General features: G+C 41.1%; 2 protein-coding genes across 3 annotated transcripts in view; one reads left to right on the forward strand and one right to left on the reverse strand.

Annotated features, from left to right (window-relative positions):
- SFR1 (SWI5 dependent homologous recombination repair protein 1) overlaps nucleotides 1–6675 on the forward strand; it is a 12643-nt gene extending 5968 nt beyond the window's left edge. Inside the window, exons 2-5 of the mRNA XM_019502771.1 lie at nucleotides 178–344; nucleotides 1591–1709; nucleotides 4562–4951; nucleotides 5968–6675. Coding sequence (XP_019358316.1) covers nucleotides 1614–1709; nucleotides 4562–4951; nucleotides 5968–6159 — 678 coding nt within the window. The 5' untranslated portion in view covers nucleotides 178–344; nucleotides 1591–1613 and the 3' untranslated portion in view covers nucleotides 6160–6675. The remainder of the gene's footprint in view (nucleotides 1–177; nucleotides 345–1590; nucleotides 1710–4561; nucleotides 4952–5967) is intronic.
- Nucleotides 6676–7840: 1165 nt separating this feature from the next.
- Nucleotides 7841–21756, reverse strand: part of CFAP43 (cilia and flagella associated protein 43) — a 64106-nt gene continuing 50190 nt past the window's right edge. For both annotated transcript variants that reach the window (XM_019502773.1, XM_019502772.1), the window contains exons 27-39: nucleotides 21490–21567; nucleotides 20308–20433; nucleotides 18557–18676; nucleotides 18368–18475; nucleotides 15974–16060; nucleotides 15357–15445; nucleotides 14726–14933; nucleotides 12908–13020; nucleotides 11885–12044; nucleotides 10881–11045; nucleotides 9722–9802; nucleotides 9076–9229; nucleotides 7841–8428 (exon numbers count right to left, since the gene is read on the reverse strand). In XM_019502773.1, coding sequence (XP_019358318.1) covers nucleotides 8256–8428; nucleotides 9076–9229; nucleotides 9722–9802; nucleotides 10881–11045; nucleotides 11885–12044; nucleotides 12908–13020; nucleotides 14726–14933; nucleotides 15357–15445; nucleotides 15974–16060; nucleotides 18368–18475; nucleotides 18557–18676; nucleotides 20308–20433; nucleotides 21490–21567 — 1662 coding nt within the window. In that variant the 3' untranslated portion in view covers nucleotides 7841–8255. The remainder of the gene's footprint in view (nucleotides 8429–9075; nucleotides 9230–9721; nucleotides 9803–10880; nucleotides 11046–11884; nucleotides 12045–12907; nucleotides 13021–14725; nucleotides 14934–15356; nucleotides 15446–15973; nucleotides 16061–18367; nucleotides 18476–18556; nucleotides 18677–20307; nucleotides 20434–21489; nucleotides 21568–21756) is intronic.

The raw sequence follows: 21756 nt of genomic DNA on the forward strand, positions 1-21756 counted from the left end.
GAGGTGTTGTCATGTTCAATACTGTTTTTGAACACAATTTTTAAATGTTATTTATACAGTTGTTAGAGTATATGACATTTCTGTAAAGCTTTTCATGATTTTGGATCCAATCAATAATACCACAGTAGTAGTACCTTTTTGGGTTTTCAGGTAGTTGATTTTTTTTTTTTTAAATAGCCTAAAATAGAATATCAACCACATGCTTGATTTAATTGAGCAGCGAGAGACATGCAGCCTGATGCTCCCACCTACGGGACCAGGAACGCCTCGACCTGGAGTCCCTTGCACAGTGACCCCGAGGGAGGAGGCGCTTTGTGTTCGTCTTGCAGTGCTCGTGCAAATTGATTATAGATTTTTTTTTTAAAACTTAAAGATGTGCCTTCATTCTGTTCCTAAGCTGCTAATGGCGGTGCGCTCCAAGGCATAATTGACAACTTTGCAGCTGCACATGGGTCGTTAGCAGGTGGTTCACAAATGCCAAACTAAATGAGATGTCCTCAAATCAATCTGAAGTTGAGTGCGCCTCGCCATGTTAAACAGCGTGCTTCCCTGAGCAAATTGGGGCAGCTTCATTTTAATCTTAAACATCTCCCTCGCATGAGTAATCTGCTTGTTCAAGCAGCATACCTGAAACCATCGCGCTTCCAAAAAAAAGAAAGACACAAGACTGTTTTCAGAGCCCTGTGTATATAATGATTTTGCTTTGTATTTTTTTTTTTCCCTAACAAAAACTTAATTGTTCGTATCATCGAATGATAAAAATCTTGTGCTCCCAGCAACCCCTTTAGCCTTGGAGGTTCAGCGTAAAGATAATTCTTACCCAGATTAGCAGCAAGGAATTACCTCAGTTTTGAAGTCAAGGAGGAATTTGTTAGCAGTGGAAATGCAAAAGATGTTGCTGGAGGTGGCCCTGTGAAAGGTTTAATTTCCTTATAAATACATGCCACTTCCCTGTATCGCACAAGAGCATCTATCCATTGGCAGGAAGAAAATAGAAATCTCTTTGCACCCAAAAGCTTGTAAAGAACAATTTTCCCAACTAAAATAGTTGGTCTAATAAAAGAGATCACATCTACCCAAGCAGCCTTATCTGCCAGTGGAAATCGTATGCATGCTTGTACTGTTTTAATTCATACGCAGTATGTTCTTTTATTTCTTACAGCTCTAGAGAGAGAAACATGCAAAAGCTAAATTCTTCCAGCCCTACTAGTACTGCCATTAATCCTTCTAAATTAAAGAGGGTGATTGATAAAGTAAGGTAATGCTTGGTGAATGTGAGGTTTGGAGAATATGGCCCTGTAGAAATAGACAACTTTATGATCCGAATAAGTAGAAAGGCTTCAATTTCAGGTCATTTTACTTGTTTCCACTGCTGCTTCCTTGTCTTATTCTGACATGGGGAAAATATCCTGACTTGTCAACCCAGGAGAACTTTTAGAATCTTTTCTCCAATGCCTGATGAAGGGTGTTTGTGCCTGAAAGCCTGTAATTAAAGAATTTTTTTGTGAAAATCTTGTTGGTCTAATAAAAGACATTGTCTCTACTATGAGTCCTGATTGTCTTATACATACTGTATTCTTATATCTCTAGTAAATTAAGTTTTTATTCTCAAGATGGAAACACCTGTATTTGACAAATCAGCATCACCATGCAGTACTCTAGAGGACCCTAGGACACCAGCCCCTTCAAGGACAAACTCAGGGAAACGGGTATGAAAATCTTTTATCTACCATTTCCTTAGAGAAGCTTTCCCACTGGGGCTATGTGTAGCAGTACCAATTTCATGTAAAATTGTTTCCTGTGGTCTCTGAAATAGTATGGGGGGAAAAAAAATCTATGCCCAGAATCCAAGTTGTCAAATACCTGAGACATGTTCTTTGTATTCTAGATACATTTACTTAGTGTGTCTTCTGTTTCAGGTGCTGAATGCCCTAATTATTAAGATAAGCAACACGGCTCTATAAATACTTGCACAAATATTCAGGGTATTATTTAAACTTTCTTAATTTTTTTAAAATCCTTCTTTCCACCTGGACAGCCTCCTCCAGTCCCAGTGCTTCAGGCTTCAGTTTATGCAGAATGCTGCTGCTGCCTGCACACGTACAAAGAAATGCAGCTCCCTAACCCATGCTCTGTCCCACTCCTCCCAGACCTGGTCTCCCCCTTTGCTCCTCATCGTCATACTCTTCCTATGGTCCTAGCTGAACCCTTTGCAGTTCCTCCTGATGTCTGTAACAGCTTTCCTAACTAACTTTCTATTCTCTTGGCAAACCTTGCCTAAAATCCAGGTTGTTTTGTTTAATTCTTTGTTTGGAACACAAATTATTTATACATTTAAAAAAAAAATCTCTATGCACAATGGAAGCACAGTATGTCTTCAGGACAGGATCAGAGCTCTATTTAATATCCTCTTTCATCTCTGATGAAAAGTATACACTGTGTCTTTAGTGTCATGCTGACCATGCCACACTATTAATGTGTGGTCTGCATAGGGTCTGATTAAAAAGATGCGTACAGCTATGCTGTTTGGATTCTTCCCCCAAAGTTCCCCCTAATATTTTTTTAGTATATTAAGTATTGGATAAAGATCTTCAAAAATGACTTTCTGAATTACATTTTTTCCCCTAAACTTTATATACTTTTGCAAATCACTTTTATTTTTATATAATACCTCTACTAGTTCAGGATCCTAGAAGTAATTAAAATATACAATTATGCACTAAATACATGGAGAAGATGTCAAAAACTTTTGGAATGGAATACAGTGCTTGGGATGGGGAGTAGAAAAACACCTTGCTTGCTTGGGACTACCAGTGAAGTTTAGGTAGTTATATTCGACTTAACTGAGTTGGAATATGGCCCTCACAGGCAAAAAAAATGGCCCAGTTTTATCTACCAAATCATAAATGGTCCAGACACGTGCATTTTTAGTGGCACAGTATTGTCCACAGTAGAGGGGAATTAATGGACTAATCTTCATAGGGAAGAGTATGGTCCATAGTGAATTAACACCACTTTTTTTAGTAATTACTGAATCTAGAACTCAACAAATACAGTTTTTGGAGAGTGCTAAGCACACACCCTTTGAGTTTTAGGTCGTCTAAGATGTATCAAATTGTTTGAGGCACCTAAAACCAGTAAGCAGTTTGAAAAATCTCTGCCCTGGGTTTTTAATTTAAAAGCAATTTAATATTCTTGGCCTCAGGCTTGTTTCCTTTCACATCTGGTGATGCTTAATAATGTTTCTACTACATCAGCTAATTTTCTTTTTAGACAAAGCAGGAATCTGAAGATTTGGATGCACAAGATAACTATGACAGCTGGAGAAATGAAGTAGGTTGCCTGTCATGTACATTAGTAAATTCACATTACTTCAATTTAAATTCATCTTCACAACCTAGTTTGGCCATCATAGTCCTCTTTAGTGGCACCTTCCTGCATTGGGAGTCTGATTAAGATGTAATAAGAGTATACATTTAACTAATTTTCAAACCTGTATATGGAAAAAGTAGTTTTTTTCTATTCAGTCAGTGATGTGATCTTTCATGCAGAGTAGAGCTAGAAGAATTTTTTTCATTGGAATGGTTTTTAAACATGTTGCAAAGCTACTGTAAATAGAATTTTATCATTTGCACTGTTTTGGATTACTTTAGGATGCATGTTGTTCTAGGAAAACAAAAAAAATAGAGAATCCTATAAATAACTTGAAATCCTTGTCTTTCAGCCATGGTTAGTAGTGGGAAGAGTTCCTTCATTCCTACTTTGCTTCCATAAAAACAAAGAAGGGTGTTTGTTTCTATCTATGTATCTACCCACCTATGTATCATCTTGGCTTTGCTTCCCAAAATGTCTATTAATTGTTCTTTTGCATATAGTGATTATATTGTCTTTAATAGTTAATTTATCTTTGTTTGTATGTTCTTGGGGTATAAGAATCATGGCTTTTACATTTGGAAAGTGTTTAATGCTGTTGATCATACCTGGAACAAAACAGACTTAAAAAAACCAACAACCCAGCATTTAGTCAATTCTGTGGAGCAGGTAGGTATCCTGAGTTGTAGCTCTGCAGCTCCTGCATTAGGTTTCCAAGCTGATATCTTACAAGTAAATACATTATCGTCACCATGAAAGAGCCTTCCAACAGTAGCATGCTGCAGCTCTTCTTGATGGCTAGGAGAGTTGAACTAGAGCAAAACATACAAGTCAAATCCTACGGTCCTTAATCCAGGAAGATTCTCTTGCTGTCATTAAAGCCTGTACTTCAGGGGAAAATCCTGCTGTCCTTATTTAAACTAACATGCCAATGAAGTCTAAAACACTGGAGACAGAACTCATTCCTATGTCCCCTAGCTCTGTCAACATGCACACAAGAATCTTTCACACCCAGTCACCAGTTGTGAAGTTCCTATATAAGTGATGTTTTATATCATATAGGAATGGAGCTGGTAAATCCAAAACCTAGAATGACTGGCACCTCTGCTTATTTTTCGAATACAATCAGTGTCTTTGCTAATACAAGTTATTTGTTGCTTTGGTGTTTTTTGTTACTGTTTTTCTTTAGCCAATGAGTGCGACACTTAGAGAGCGATTGAGGAAAACAAGACGCTCGTTTAATTCCAGTTCCATTGTGGCAAAGCGTCTTAAGGTTGATGCTGAAGGAAAAGAATGTGCTTCTGAAGAAGCCGCTCAATCCATAAAGGAACCCTGTTCCACCTTACAAGACAGTTCTCAAAGCCTGGAGGCAAACTGCACCAAAAGTAGTCCTTTGCAGAGTCCTTTGCAGGAGGGCCATTCCTGTGGATGTGTTCAGAATTTGCCACGTGCTGTGTCACTTGGGCCTGGCCTAAATCAACAGGATTTATTGGAGGAGAAGAGAAGACTTGTGAAGCAGCTCCAAGAGAAGGAAGAGCTGCTGCGTAGGCTCAGACTGGTCAAGATGTACAGATCCAAGGTGAGGAGAGTTTCTGAATAGGTCATAGTTTCATAGTAGCTAGGGTCAGGAGGGACCTGAACAGATCATCTAGCCTGACCCCCTGCCATAGGCAGCAATGAGTGCTGGGTTCACAAGACCCCAGACAGGTGATCATCTAACCTCTTTTTGAATTCGCCCAAGGTAGGGGTGAGGACCACTTCCCTGGGAAGCTGGCTCCAGATTCTGGCCACCCTAACTGTAAAATATTGCCTCCTGATCTTAAGCCTATTCTCCATCAGCTTATTACCATCGTTCCTAGTCACCCCAGGTGGTGCTGGGGAGAATAGGGCTCTTCCTATTTGCTGATGATCTCCCCTGATGAATTTGTAGGCAGCCACCAGGTCCCCCCTCAGCCTCCTCTTGCTGAGGCTGAACAGGTTCAGGTCCCTCAGTCTCTCCTCATAGGGCCTGTCCTGCTGCCCTCTCACCAAATGGGAGTCACATTATCTGGACTCTAAATCTTGTAGTTTTCTGGGGAATAGGAGCAGCCTGGTCCCTCCAGACCTGACTCAGGCTGGCCCAGAGCAGTTGTTGCTGCTTCTCCCGGGCTAGGCTGGGCTGGGCCAGGGCCACTGCTGCTGCCTGCTTTGGAGCAGAGCTGCAGCAGAAGGTAAGTAGGGAGGGGAGTTCAGGGAGAAGGGTGTAGGGAGGGCGGTAGCCACACATGGGTGGAAGGTGGCAGGGGCCAGATGCAGAGGAGCAAGTGGCAGGTGGGACAGGTACGGGCATGGGGAGGACAAGCAGGGAGGGCAAGGGGTGGTGATCTGCAGCCCCCCCGCCACTGCTTTCCCTGCCACAGCGGAGGGGAGGAAGGGGCAGCCAATTTAAGACCCCCCCCTTCACATTCTGTACATAGAAAATTATAACATCTATTAATTTTCCACATATAGAATCTAATTATTGAGGGGAGAGGGAGTTATCTTAAAGTTGAAGTCTGTCTTGGATTTGGATAAATGTGGTAATTTTGTGTAACCCTGTAAATGTTCCCATTTCAGAACAACCTGTCTGAACTGCAGTGTTTGATAGCTAAATGGAGGAGTAGCACCCAGTTGATGCTTTATGAGCTCCAATCAGCATTCTCTACAGATGGAAAGAAAGTGAGCCTCACCCAGTTGATAGACAGCCTTGGATTAGAAGACCAATTGCTACACTACAGCAGAACGGAGGAAGACTTTATAAATACATAATCAACAAATGCAAAGCTCTCATTCCAAAAATGTGCCCTCAAAAATGACTGCATAAACTGATTGGATCAGATGTATTAAATCATCATAGTCGTCTGCTTCAGTACTGGTTTGTTCTAATAGACTGTTCATAGAGCCATGTAATTAGATACAGTGTGTGCTGTAAGAGGCAGTTATTTTCTGGGGAAGATTAACTCATGTTGATGATTTGAGAAAGTTACCATTGAGCGTGAAGAAATATGAAAATGAAATCTAGTAACATTTTACTTAAACAGTTGGCTGCATCTTTTTCTGGTGATCAGTTTGACACATTACATCGCCTTGTTTATTATGAAATAATGGATTCAAGTTATCTGCTGCTTCTAGTTATGCTAAAATATGAAGGAGCTCAACCTTTTGTTTGTAGTATGCATCCATTGTCCAAGTGTCTTCCTACTGCCAATCAACTGATGCCAGTGTTCTGAGTATTAAGTGTCTATTTGCATATGCTTAATTAGTAAAAACAATTATACTACAATAGAACTAGTTCTCAGCAGTACTTAAACTCTAGTGTTTAAAAACAGAATAATTTCTAATAGAAGCCTTTAGATGTCTCGCTAACCTACCTTTCTGCCTGTACCTGATGCTACATGAAACCCACACTTCTCTTTGATATTTAGTCTTAATTTGAATGGTATTTTATTAGTTATCCTAGTTCCTCTTTTGCAAAGCTTCAAATTAGAGGTGCACTGATACGTCATTCCCATATCAGCTCAGCACCGATATGAGGAAAATTGAGAGTATTGGCAATCGGCTTTTTTTGGCCAACATGGCCGATAAATGCCACATGCAGGAGCACAGCCTAGCAATGTGGAAACCAGCGTTGGGCTGGTAAGTCTGTTGTGGGGGAAGGCGCGGGGAGGAAGGAAGTGGCAGGGGAGGGGGGGACAGATCAAGGCCCCCCCAGTGAGGGAGTGGGGTAGGGGCTGGGGCAGGCGCTGCACAACCTGGGTGGGCATGGGATAGAGCCATGAGCTGCTTGTCTAGGGAGCACGAGGAGGGGTGGCTCCTGCTGCTCTGTGCACCCTGGGAGGGCATGGGAGGGTGTTCCCCCAAATCTACGTATGGGGTGAGGGCGGGGTGGAGTTGGGGTAGTTCTAGGCTCTTCCTGGGAGGGTGGGCAAAGCTGCACTTGGGGCGGGTGGCATTGGGATGGGGGCTATGGTGAATTTTGGGGTGGCTGAATCCCTCCCCATAGCTCCACTCTCAGCACTGCCACTGCCTGCCCAGAGCGCAGCCTGGCCCAGCCCCCAGTTCAGCATTGGCTCCAGCCTGCCCTCGCCCTACGCGCAGTGCAGATCTGGGGGTGCACACCTTCCATGCACTCCTGGGATGCATGCAGCAGCAGGAGCTGCCTCCACACCCTGCAGATGAGTCGCTTGCAGCTGTGTCCGTCACCCCACCCCAGCTGGGCAATGCCAGCCTCAGCCCCACTCCCTCCCTCACTTCAGGGGCCTCAATCTGGGGTAAAATATAGGATTTTAGATCAGGACTTAGCTGATGACTCCAAGTACAAACATTCCTTTTTAATCTTTATGAAAAGTATATTTAAGATGCCTGGTATCCTGGTATCTTAAGTACATTTACTAATATACCAAAAAAAAAAAAATCGCCTCCATCTCTAGGCTGTTTTATTGATTTGGAATTTTTTTTAAGTCAAAATGCTAAGTAGTTAAAAAACAAAAACAAACACCTCAGGGCAAGACAAATTAGTTCATTCTAAAAAGATGCAAGTAAAGGCCCTGGGGTTTCTGAGCTGCTTCCATTCTGGAATGTCCTAGGATTAGGTACTGTAGATCGCAAAATGCACACAAAGAAGATGGTATTCAACTGCTGTATAACCAGACTTGTGCTTCTGTCAAACGATAACATCATTATGAACTGAATTAACAAGATTATGTATAAAATACACAAACCAAACAAACTTGAAGGTTTTGTCCACTGGTGAAATTTTTTAAATAGTAAATTAAGGAAGAAATATTGAAAGCTCCTTTAGTTGAGAATTTTCTATCCACTCATGCAGGCTACCTTGCTGCTTGCGTCTGTGGCAGCTTTTCTTGCTAATACTCTACTTGGTAAAGGGCAGGGAATGTTTTCATTCTCAGCCTTGCAACTTCTGCCTGAAGAATTGCAATCTCTTGGGCCTGTCCCTTTGCAAGATCCACTAATTGTCGTCGCTGCACAATATCCTGGTAATGCTCCTTAGCAATCTTTTCAGAAGCCGGTTGTGTGTCTGTATAAAACACAATATCAGGAATAGCTCATGTTAGTGAATGAATTCATTTTATGGTAGGTGCTGCCCCAGGGTTACAAACATTGTAGAACGTGGTTCATTTCAAAGAAGCTTGTGCTTAGGGTCAATATTTAAAGAGAACTCAGTACCAAGGGAGAAATCCATTGCCAGGTATTCAAAATTGAACAATACCTACATGGAGTTGGCTCTTGGAAGCCTGTCTCCAGCTACTTTATTACGGGGAAGTTCTATACAGTGTTCCTGAATATAGAAATACTTGCTTTTGCAACCTGATGTTGCTTCTCCTTTCCCAGGAACAAATGCTAAGGGGAGTGGGCTCAGTAAATCAATTTTTGCTGCTTGTTTTGCCCTGTTCTTTGCCAATAGAAGCGTGACTTGAAGAGAGACCAGGTTTCACTTGCAATAATCAATTGCCCTGTTAATACAGAAGCAAATCTCTAGTTCAGGCATAACCTGTACACTGAAATTGCTCTTTGGGGCAAGCAGTACCTACTGGATGTGTAACAAATCTGCTCTCTTAATCTCATGCTCCTGGAGTGCTCCTGCAGCAGCACTCCAACCTTGGAGATGTCCTTTCTAACTCTTCTTTACTTGAGACCGAAAGCAGGCTACAGAATGCGACTCACCAGCTGCCTCAAAGATATGCCGCCTTTCTGAGACAGACACGAGCATTTCTTGCAGCTCCAGGCTGAGTTTGTAGTTTGCTTGCTCCTTCAGACTGATGCGCTTCTGCAGGTCCTTAATTATTTTCTGACATTTCTTCACTTTCTCCTTGTGCAGCTGTCCATTTCCAAAAGAATAAAGCAAATGTATGAGATGCTATTAAAGCTGTTCAGACAAACGTTATATGGAAATCCATCATCTGCAGCATTGCATTATAGCTCAACTCATTTTTAGATTTGACTGCCAGTACACCATGACTTTGTCTTTCATACAAGATGCATTCCAATAAGCTTTTTGTCTTCTGATATAACAAATGGGAGAGACAAGGAACTAAGGAGTACAGGCCTGAGAGAAGCAGATTTTAAAATAAGATTTGAAACGAAGAAGCCAATGAGACAGTGAGAGGCAGGGATGCTATTAGCAGGCACTGCAGTTTAGTAAAGCCTGATAAGAGGGATAAAAAGGGATGGAAAGGAAGGCAGCAAATGCTAAACCTTTGAGGAGAAAGAGGAAAGGGAGGAGGATATCGGTTACTGGGAGAGAGGACAAGTCCACTGGAGTCTTATAAAAACAGTTTATTTGTTCAGTAACAGCGCATTAAGAATTTACCTTATCCATAATGCCAAGGGTCTGCTCTAGCACCGATACCTGGTGGTTCACGCGGCTGTCGTAGTTTAGTACATTTAGGAACTGTAGAATTAAAGACAAAGAAATCTGACTGCTGGGTTTGAGTGTTCCAAGCTCCTTGGTTGACAGTTGCTACAGGACTCAAGAAAGCATTTATTTTTATCCTGTACAGTGCTAAGTGCTTCCAGGAACTATTAAGCATACTGTTCTAAGACAGTGCTTCAAGTAGAAGGAAATCTGGATGCTTGACTAGAAAGTTCTTTATAATGCCTGGGGTTGTATACATTAGAATTGGAGTTGGTCTAAAAATCTATAGTTTTGAGATCTCTGATTAAAAAAATAATAGCTAATTATTTTGGTGCAAATGGGCTTGAGTTCCTCAGGCTCTCTTAGAATGATGCAATCAGCTGCTAGTTCAGGCAGTGTCCTCTTTATGCTTCTTTTGTTATCTCCCCTTCTCCTTGCTTCTCTCTCAATTAGATATCCTTATTCAAACAACCCCCAGCCAACCCTTTCCACCCAGAGCGCTCAAGTACCAAACAGATTCATGTATGTGTCTATTTTGGGCAGTGATAAATTCAGGCATCTCTTACAACTACCTTCAATGAAGGGCAGCAGCAACTACCCCTATCAATCAATGAAATTTCATCCTGCCTACTACCAGTTGTTGCTGTTTGGATTTTGCTGCACAACTTTTTCTGTGCACAGGCAGCATTTTTGATATGCTGCTTTAGAAATAAGAGTCCTCTTGCTGCCCCTTCTGAAGTGAAAAAAAATTAGAGATAGCCTACTTGCCTTAAAAAATTGTAGGTGATGTGTTATTTCTGACAGATACTAGATAGGGCCAACTTCAGAACTTTCTCGTAAGATCAATGTTTTGTTGTTTTGTTTAAAAAGAGTTCCTTACGTTTGGAAAAACACCATTCCTCATCTGATGTGCCAGTATTGCTACTCCAAGGCTTAGGGCCAAGTCTATGTGGCATTAATAACTTTAGCTTTGCACTGAAGAGTCAGAAGCAAATGTTTACCCCCTAAAGTTGAACTGTGGACATAATTTGAGCTAGGTTCACCTGCAGATGCAGGAAAATAAAGAACACAACTTTTCTCAGGATAAAAACAGAAGTTCGAGAGAGTAACGTACAAGCTGACGATCTTTTGACACACGCAGGGTTTGAATATCTCGAGCCTTCTGGTTTAGATCTTCCATCTGCATCTTCATTTTCTTATGTTCCCATTCCAGTTGAAATATCCCTTTAGAGAAGTCTTTACATTCCACCATACTAGCAATTTTCTTGTCTCCTTGAGCCTGAAAAAAAGCAGACAGATTAATTTTAATTAGCACAGTTTATGGGTTATGGAATAGTTATCTATGCAACAGAATAGGCAAGACTGCAAAGTCATAATCTGAGCAGGGCAAATGTAGCTTATTGCAATCGCTCTCAGAGGCTTTGATCCAGACAGTAGTCTTATCGAATCTGCTGTTTTTTGAGGACGCTGCCACAGCCCTGCATCACAAAGAAATTGCAATCAACATCCGTTCATTCACCACCTCATAACAGCACTAATCATTTTACCTATACAATATTTGAGCTTGCTTTGGTATAAGAAATTTTGTTTTAATCAAAAGCAATAAAGCATTTTTGTATACAGGTAGGCTGCCTGAGAAAATAATCTTTAATAAGCATATGAAAAATGAAATGCATTATGTATCATCCTAGACTTTCACCTTAAATGAGAAAGAGGTATTTAATTTTTGCAATTCTCAGTATAACCCAACATTCAATTGCCTATTGACATGATTGTACATTTGAGCTTGAGGGAGCTGTAGGATTGGTGGAAAAGATATTAAAATTCTCCATTTAAAGCATGTGCATGAAGGATGTAGCACACAAGAACACTGCCTTTCCATCAATCAGAATTCCTTTGATCAGACCTGAGGACAGTGGCCTATTACAGTAAGAGGTGTTACAGGACTCATAATAGCTTTGAGAACCACATGTTGGCAAAGTCTGAGCCCACTGGTGTAGGGTAGTGAGCTGAAACAGACTAGTCACATATTAGATGTCAAACTAGCGAAAAACTGCAGTCTTCAAAGGAAGATTATTCATTGAAAACTAGTAATTTCCTTCAGAAAATGTAAATTACCCGGATAGTGCAATTCAGTTCTTCAATAACACTCTTATTAATGAGAATAGCATCAGTGTAATCTGGTATTAGCTCACTGCTTTCCAGTTCCACCTGTCCTTGTTTAAGCAGAAATTGGACAGTCAAATCCAATTGAAACCTCATCTTCTGTTCCTGTAACCTAAAATTGCAGAAAACCAAAAGCAGTTTTTAGTGATTGATAACATCCTCGTACTTTAAATTTCCTCTATGAACACAGGGCAAGAGCAAGATAATAAAGGATGCTGAAAATGAGGAGAGGTCAATGTATTTTTGTATGTGTCAATGACTACTTTTACATTTGTGCGGGGGATGCCAGCCTTCTCTTTATTCCTACAGCGAGTGCTGAACGGGTGCCATCCTACTCATTTCCAAACTGCTGTTAAACCCTGGATTTTGTTTTCACTGCAGATTCTAGCAAACATTATAAGGGAGAGATGTCCTACTGAAAAGCAACACTAGGAATAATTGAAAAAGTGCTGAAAATGCCTTTGTATCAATTCTTCTCTTAGAGTTGGTTCCTCATTTCCAATGGTAGTGAAAAGTAATGCTGACTAAGTGACGGCATCAGAAAATAGAGCATTATGGGTCTGAACCAATGAAAGCAAGGTCCTTACAAAGTTGAGCTCCACACTGTAATCTGGAAGGGTAACTGCGCCTGACCTCGCACACCTGAGATCACTTAAGTAACAAAAGCCTTGAAGATGCAGTAGCGCATAGTGCAGCATATAGTGGACAAGCTTGCTGGAGACACGGGTGCTTGGGCAGCTGGCCTGCACTGAAACCCATGCTGCCACATTTTTACTACTGCTGCTACCTGAGCCATTTGGATTGAAACTATCTCAGGCATGCCTACACATGCCATAGTCATAACCTTCTAGTTTCAGCAGACACAGCCTGCATCTTTTAGATAAATTGGGATACTAAAGTCATCTGTACATTTTTATGTGAGTGAGGTGCTAAAATGTGGATGAATGTGAACATAAGAATAACAAGTAAAATTACAGGTTGACTTCACTGAAGATGTTGTCAATGTCCTTCTTTATCTTCTCATCATCCTCTATTCTTCTCTGGAGAAAAGCCTGCATCTCTGCTAGTGTCAAAGCTTTCCGTTTCACCTGAGCAAACAACACGACAGCTCCTTGAACACTTTCAGATTCATAACTGTACAGAGTCAAACCTTGTTTCCAAGAACAGATTGAGACAGATTTTTAGAAGAGATCTATGGAGAAATAGGCTGCTTGTATGAGTGTCATTAAAGTCAGTGAGTCACATGGTTACAATCACAGGATCATACAAAAGTAAGACAGATAAGGATTAGGGGTGTGTGAAACAGGCATTTTCGATTTGGATTTGGCCCAAATCAGGGACAGTGATTTGATTAATTGATTCAGATCACTGTCCCCAATTCGATTCAGCCGAATCTGAAGATTTGGAGAATCAGCGATTTGGCCATAGACACAGGTTTAAATGTTTTTTCTACATACCTTGAGGTACCAGGTGCAGCTCGTGCACACTGCGATGCTGGGGTGGATGGAGAATCCCACAGGAGTGCAAGCACCCACCCTCATGTGCTCGGCAGCAAACCTAGAACTGCACTGGAAGTACTTCTGGTCCACTTCCAGGTCCTCCAGGGAGCTCACACGCCCCCCCTGGCTGGGCAATCGGCCATGGGGGGACCCCAGGGACCCCCCTAGACCCAGGAGGCACCAGTGACTGAGCCAGAGGGGTGCAGGGGGCACCCTGTGTGCTCCCTGGTGGGCCTGGAAGTGGATCGGAAGTGCTTTTGGTCCACTTACAGGTCTGCTGCCCGAGCATGCTGGGAAGCCCCCTGTGCTCCCGTAGGGTGTTCCTTCTGCTCCAGAATCACAGCACTCACACGCCCCTGCTACCTAGAGGTATGTAGAAAAAAACATTTAAAGCTGTGTCTATGTCCAAATCTCCGAATCTCTCCAAATCGAATCAGAACCCTCCAAATCGATTCAGAGAGATTAAAGGGTCTCCTGATTCGATTCAGATTTGGAGATTCGGTCATTGAATTGAGCTGAGTCTCCCTGAATCAAATCAGGGATAGAAGCTTTGCAAAGCCCTGATAAGGACCTCACAAGGTCATCTAGTTTGTCCCCCTATTCAAGGCAGAATCATCCCTGACTAGGATCATCCCTCAATAAGATCTTTAGCCTCTCTATGAAGCTCCATCCCCTTTGATGCGTATTTGTTCCCATGTAAGGAAGCCTGTGTTTCCTTTTCTCAGCAATGCAAAATGGATCTGGGCTACATATTTGAATAGTTAAAGTTTAAATCTTGATCATCTTAAACTAAACCAGTAGCTTAACAGAACTTTCTATCAACAAACGGCATTAGGATTTGCTCTTGCAAGGGAGGAACATGCAGAGTTGTAAATGCAAGTTAAAGGTGGAGGACAACATAATATTCCTTGATGGTTTGCTTTTGTTTGGAGGATGGGGAGGGGAAAAGGAGTCTGAGGAGAAATCCTATGAGGCTATTCCAAATCTCCAGTCATTTTTAGTGTGCTTTCTCCCCTTGTTTTCTCCAAAGGAGAGCTGGGCATGGTTTCTTTTGAACCCATTTACATTACTTTTTATCTGGTGCTAGAGAAATTAAGCTAAAGAGTGATGAGTATTTTGCTGACTCCCAGAAGCTGAGTTACCTTGAGAATCAAATGCAAGTCACCTACACTATACTGTCATTTTGCTACCATCCTCCTTGCCTCCCAAAAACTGATCTACATAAAAGGTAACAAGAAACTATATTCCCAACAATTAGCAACAAAATAAATCTGCTAGAAGGCACTTTACATACCAGCTGTTCACTCTCTACTTTTGTTCGCCGAGCAGAACAGAAACGTTCCCAAACAGGCAAGTCTAAACCCTCAGGCATGTTCTCAGGGTTATCCAGTTCATTCATGGCTCTCATTAAATGGGCAAGTGCATCTTTGTAAGCTTTGGCTGAGCCTGGTCTGTCCCCGTAAGGGTTAGCAGTGTCAAGGTGCATCTTCATCTTCTGGGCTCTAGCATCAAACACAGCACAGAAAACACTGACTTTTAATTGTGTGGAAAAGTAGCATTTCATGGTAGAAAGAACAAGGCCAGGTATACTAGAGTCATTTCACTCCCCATCCTAACTTCCTCTGGTGAGCTACTGTAAAAAACTCTTTATGTTATAAAGGATAAAAGGCAAGCTTTATTAGATATTAATTATTTTGGCTACATTTTAAGTAACTCAGTTGGTGTGAAGTGAAGAGATGGTTGCTAAAAAATAGCAATCATCATTCATATGACAGCTGATCATCATCATTCCAAAGGTACCATTTTAAAAGTTGAGAAAAGCTGTCTCTTGCTTGTAGGTAAAATACCTTGCATACTTTGGAATTTATCACAAAAGCAAAGGTAATCAGCTGTAGGATATGGTCCAAATCAAAGGGGGATTTTACCTTGGTCGACGTTTGTAAAGTTTGAAAAGCTGATCTATAAGATGCATAGGAACATCAGAAAATTCTTTTCTAAAGCCACGTTCCAGAATCTGGCAAGAAAATAAAATGCCTCTGGTCACTGAGATATTATTTTGCAAAGCATCAGCCTCCATATCTCCCAAAAATACCAAATTATAAGAAGGGATCATGTTAGGAAGTCCTGGGATCTACCTTCCAGTCCATTACTTAGGTGAGTTTAATTTTATTTTAAAGCTGTCAGTTCTGAGAGAGGCAAGTTTACCATGACAAGCATACTTTCTGAGACCCAAGAAGTATCAGTGCAAAGAGAGAGACCATCAGGTTAAGGCACTGGTTTCTGTACTCTCCAAGAAAACCATCCGTGCTCCCAGAAGCCTTTTTTCAACAAAGCGTTTAAGCATGGCTTAACTTTTAGCATGTGTATATTCTCATTGCCATCATATTCCATTAACCTAAATGGAACTTCTCACATGCTTAAAAATAAGTGCTTTGCTGAACTGGGACCTAAATACTACATATTCTGGTGGGTGGTTATTTTGTACTGAATGCCACTGTTTTCTGTAATTCTATCTGCTTGAACATAGGTCTAGAACTCTCACCTTGTCTTCAGCTACCAAATTGTCATAGGTCTCTCTGTAAGCATCAACCTGTCTTCTTGCAATCTGGACTGCCTCTGCGGTACTGAGCTGTAACAAAAACTGATTTCAGTAATGGCACTAAAAAATAGCAGAAGGGTATAGAGTAGTATTCCAGCATACTGAAGCGTACATTTGATTTACTCCACACAAAAACAATTAAGCTAATTTATTTCCAGTGCAACTGCCTCCTGAGCAGGTCCCACGCTGCAAGCAGTTAGCACAACACATCTTTGTGAAGTTTAGACAGGATGCTTGCAATGCTTCCTATAGGTGGCCACATGCAATGACCCTTCAGAAGGGTCAGCAGGTGTAGAATTCAGATACCCAAAGTGCTTAATGAGGTTGATCACAGGAAGCACCTTACACCAGTGCACACAGAGAGTGTGATGGCTGCTTACGCAATTCTGGATGCAATGTAGTATCACCTGGATGATAATTTAGTGTACACTTATTACATCTGTAGCCAGCAGCATCCTGGGTTATATTAACAGGAGTGTCACTTGCAAATCAAGGGAAGTGATTCTTCCTCTCTATTCAGCAATGATGAGGCCTCCCTAGGAGTACTGTGTACAGTTTTGGACCCTACACTTCAAGAAGGACATGAGCAGTTTGGAAAGAGTCCAGCACAGAGCAACAAAAAGTATCAGGGGCCTGGGAGACAAGATTTATAGGAAAAAGCTTAAAGAACTAGGATTACTTAGCCTAGAGATGATTGAGGGGGGATTTGATAACAGTCTTCAGATACCTGAAGGGTACAGAGAGGATGAAGATGGGCTTTACTCTGTGGCAGTAGGGGCTAGAAGCAATGGCCTCAAGCTGCAGCAGGGGAAACAGAGGTTGGAGATTAGGAGGAACATTCTGTCTGTGAGGGTGGTGAGGCATTGGAATAAGACTACCTAGAGAAGCTGTGGAATCGCCATCCTTGGAAACTTGCAAAAGCAGGACAGGCATTTGTCAGGGATGATCCTGTCTTGATCAGGGGCACTGGACTACATGACCTAGTGAGGTCCCTCCCAACCCTACTTTCCTGTGATCCTGTGGCACCAAGATGGGTGATGTAGCAGGAAAAGATGGAAAAGTTGAGATTATTTACTCTAGAGAAGAGTAATGAGGATTTGATAACAGTCTTATTATAAATTTGAGGGGGATCATTTGTTTTCTGTATCCACAAGCAATAGGACAAGCAATGGGTTTAATGGGCAATAAGGGAAATTTAGGTTAGACCCTAGGAAGAACATTCTAATTAGGAGGATAGTTAAACACTGGAAAGGATTACCTACAAATTGTGGAATCTCCATCAGGGAAGGTTTCAAGTTCAGGTTAGAAAAACACTAGTTCTGGATAGCCTAGACAAAAATGATCCTTTCTTGAGCAGGAGCTGGCCTAAATGCAACTTTCTAAGGTCTCTTCTATCCCTAATCTTTTATGATACCGGTTCCCAGTTAGGTAAGAGACTGCCTCTTTCCCTGGACAATGTGAAAGGTAAGATCAGCTAGAGGTCTCCAAGTGTCATCAGGCTATCCTCAGTGGAAGGTTCTTGACTGGAATTTGATTTCCTTATGGATCTGATAACGTGAATTTGCCACATGTCATGGTGTTGTGGAAAGCTGATCTGTTTTACCCAAGCTTTTGTCTAGATAATAAGGAAGATTTATACTCTGTTTTTCTCTGAAAGCAAGGCTTGTTTGTTATATTTTAATTTTAATGTGGGCAAACAAATATAATAAAGGGCTATTTTTAAAAATAGAAAAATAAAAAATATTTTGAAAAAAATGGGCTAGTATAGAGCTGGTCACATGACATCTTAACAGATGAACTTCCAGGGAATAGGAATCAACACTTTTGTTGTAGAACTGTTGTAAGACTTTTTATACTTACATATAGCTCCAGAAATGTTTGTTTTGATCTCTGGTTACTAATCCACTTATACGTGGCTTATCAGTTATGGGCAAACCGACAACTGCAATTTCAGAAGATTTATTCTGGATTTGTCCTAATTTATCATTTTGTTCTCTAAAACAGACAGCAATATTCACTACCCACTTGTTCAGCTTCTTCTAGCACAGGCATCATCAGGACCATGAGAAAAGTTACAGTGGATACTAATATATGGTGCATTTGACAAACAGCAGCATGCTTTTCTCAGTACCTGGATATTTACAAAATTATTTCTGGAAGAACTGAGATGAATATTCATCCCAAAATGCACACCTTTCTAATACGGGTCAACTGCAACCAGCAGTGGTTGGGGAAAAGGTGGGGAGGGTTATTTGTAGAAACTTAGTATCTGTGTGTGTAAGTACCAGCTTCTGTAAGAAAATGGCTGGCACTTCATCATCCAGATACTACATTCACCTTCTCTTTCCGCTTCTTCTCAAGAAAATAATGCAGTCCAGCTTCTCTGGTGCTCAGCTCTTCATCCAGGAGTAACGAATAAAGGAGGCTGTTTATTTTGAGTTCTTCCTGTGGAAAGATTGTGAAGTAAAAGATTAACAGTCCTGTTGCATGGAGTTGGAAATAAGCAGCACAGAATCCTTCCCTCACCTGGCATATGACCATCTCCGACTTCACCTTCTTCTCGAAGAGCTTGCATACAGTGTCATCGAAACTTTGCGTTGTTTCCTGAATTGCTGTTTGCAGTTTTTTCAGTTCAGTTTCTAGTATCTGGTGGAGGAGAAGAAGTATTAAAACTTCAGGGAAACAAGTAATTTAGGAGTTTGTGTGGTTTAGTGGTGGGTGGGTGACTGCCCAGGAAGTGAGCTTTTTGGGGCTGACACTACCTTGTTGTTTTGTATTTGTAGACTGCTGGCCTCATTCAGAACTGGGGTCCCCAGGCACTGATGCAGTTCAGTTAATAAGTAATACACACACACAAAGTCTCCTAGATAGGGTCTTATATCAAAATAGGAAATAGGGCTGGAAGAGACCTTGATCATATCTAATATATCATCTCTATCCCAAGACAGGGTCAACTATGCCTAAATCTAAAGAAGGGGATTTTGTTTCCCAAAGTTTATCTAACATCTCTCTAAATTATACAATTAATACAATAAAAAGACATCATTTAAAAACCCCTTGCTTCTTGCATATTTCTTGGATCATCATGCCTACAACAACACTCCAACCCTACTAAATCATTTCTGACAGACGTTGTTCTTAAGACTTTTGTATAAACAGAAACCCCTCTCTTTTTATCAAAGTGGATAATATTTAATTTGGTATCACAACTCAGTGAAGATCATTTCCCTTCAGAGGCCATCTTGCCAGCTTTACTACATTCTGCTCAAGTGGAAACTCAAGACCTGTAAAAACCAAAACATTTCATATGTTTGTCTAACATCTTTTCTAAGTGCTGAGTTCCTTCAACCCCTTTCAAAAGTAATGGAAGCTAAAAATCAGACAAGAACACACCAATTTAAATGAAAGTGTTTGGGTCTGGATATAATTTTTGCAATTATTTTCTTTATAGCTCCTTCTTTAAAAATAAAAACTGCTTTGATCATTGACTGTCAATAACAGTTACAAACCTAAGGGTGTGGGCCCATGAACAAGCACCGTGAAGTAAGCTACAGTGTGATCTTACAGAACATCAGTTACTCTGAGCCAGCCAGATGCAGCTGAAATAGCTTATTCCTTAATGAGAGCAGGATAAGGTAAGAGCATGCACAGAGGCAGTTACCACAGGAGGAGCTGATGTGCCATAAATTCACACCCTGGCTTTCCTTGCAATAGCTTAGCACAGACCTGTTTAAACCAGCTCTGACAGCGTAGGGGGGATTCAACCCATCATGGGAAAAAAGCTCTATTTCTACCATCAGATAAATGCTGTACTTGGATTCAGGCATCACAAACAGTGTTCTACATGGGGTGATGCTTTCACCAGATGCCAAACAAGCTGTGCATTTGAAATGAAGTTACAGCAAAGCTGATAGGTCATGCTGCCCAAATTTGAAGCTGAAGGATATAAAATGGGATGTTATGTGTCTAATACCACTGTTCCTGGCAACTCTAGCAAATGAATTCTAAACGGTGTTTTGGAAACTATATGTACATTTGTGCTGGTAACCTGGGACCATCACAAATGGTTGGTGATGGGAAGTGAAAACAATTTTGTCAAGAAAGGCATGTATGAGTTATCACAGGTAAACACCACTGTTTCTGTTCTAAATTGGACACCACTGCAGCTCACCATATTCTTAACTTACCACACTTGTTAGAATTTCTGATCTGAAAGAGATCAGAAACTTTGCGGATGAAGACAGCAAAGAGAACTACCGTTTCCCATTTTATTTTACCTTTCTATGTTTTTCTCTTTCTTCATTCAGCTCCTTGATTTTTTTCTCATATTCCTTAAATATTTTCTTTTCTTCTTCATTCCAAAGGGTGTCGGGTTTGGATATAAAAGGAGGTGGGGGTATCTCCTGAAAACATTAAAAGAGCAAGATATTTCAAGAGCAATGCCAATTTTCCATTTAGACAATGTTAAAAAGAAACTACAAAACTCAAAAAACTAGAAATGCACCTTCAGAGTTTATTGAAAGCTTTCTCTTCAGGACAGCTTGAAGTAGTACTCTGACTTGGACCCAAGGAACATAACATATTCTAATTAGGCACTATTTTATGTTTCCTCACTTCCTGGAGTGATGGCAGCATTTCCTCCAGAGCAGTAGCTCTCAACCTTTTTCGGACTCAAGGCTCCCCTCATTGGACTTGAGGCCCCTCCACAACTTCTGCAATTTGAGTGGCATCCAATTTCAAAAACGTATTTATATATTACAGTTCTAGCTTCCTTGCAGACAGGCCCTGCCATGGGGATGGGGGATCATCCAGGAAAGAACAAGCCTAAGTCCATGTTATCTATCTGCTTAATTCACCTGCTTATCTTCTAACATCTCACTTACCTCCTCACACCTCACGGCACCTGTCAAAAGATCTGGCAACACCCCTGGGTACCCCGTCACCCTGATTGAGAATCACTGCTCTACTGCATGTGCCATGAACGGAGCAATAACTGCATTTTCCTGTGGCACTAATGGTTGTCAATATGGTCATTTTTGTTTTCACTCTTTCATAGACAATCATTATCAGATGCAATAAAATGCTAGTGTGACTTTACCATGGGGTTTAATAGTAATACTTTGACTAAAAGATGAGGCAGTTGTTTCCATTGCAAATCCCCAAGGAAATTTAATTCCTGCTTAAACTAAAGAAACCAGCTTCAGTGAAAGCATTTGCTCTACCTTTACATTCTGGGGCAGCCTATGAAAACGTAGGCCTCTATCTTCAACACAAATCTTCTTTCTGACAAAAAAGCCTTATTTTGCAATGTCCAGCCTCGGGTGAGAGTGGTTGGCTGGGACTGGAGGGGGTTTTTTGGGAACATCTGGGAATTCTAGTTACATTGTAAACTACTGAATTTTATTCAGTTCTTGTCAGTGCAACTTTTACTTAAATCCTATGACAGAAACAAAACTCACCATTTTCAAGATGTCTTCCTTTTTGACCTCTAGGACCCCGTCCATCATGTCATTAAGAGCACGCTGTCTTGCATTGTCCTGAACAAGAAAAGGGAAGAAAGGGAAAATGCTGTTGAGAAACAAGACTTAGATGCTTTGGGGAACCTGACAGGGTGTATCACCTCTAAGATTCCAGTTTGAATCCAGTGTCCTACTAGTGAATGAAACACTTTTCGGTTACCTTATTTATATGAAATAAGCTAATAGTTTTAGCCCACTTCCTAGTGG

The sequence above is a fragment of the Gavialis gangeticus genome, unplaced genomic scaffold (genome assembly GCF_001723915.1).
Source record: "Gavialis gangeticus isolate Ggan-Ray unplaced genomic scaffold, GavGan_comp1, whole genome shotgun sequence".
NCBI lineage: Eukaryota > Metazoa > Chordata > Crocodylia > Gavialidae > Gavialis > Gavialis gangeticus.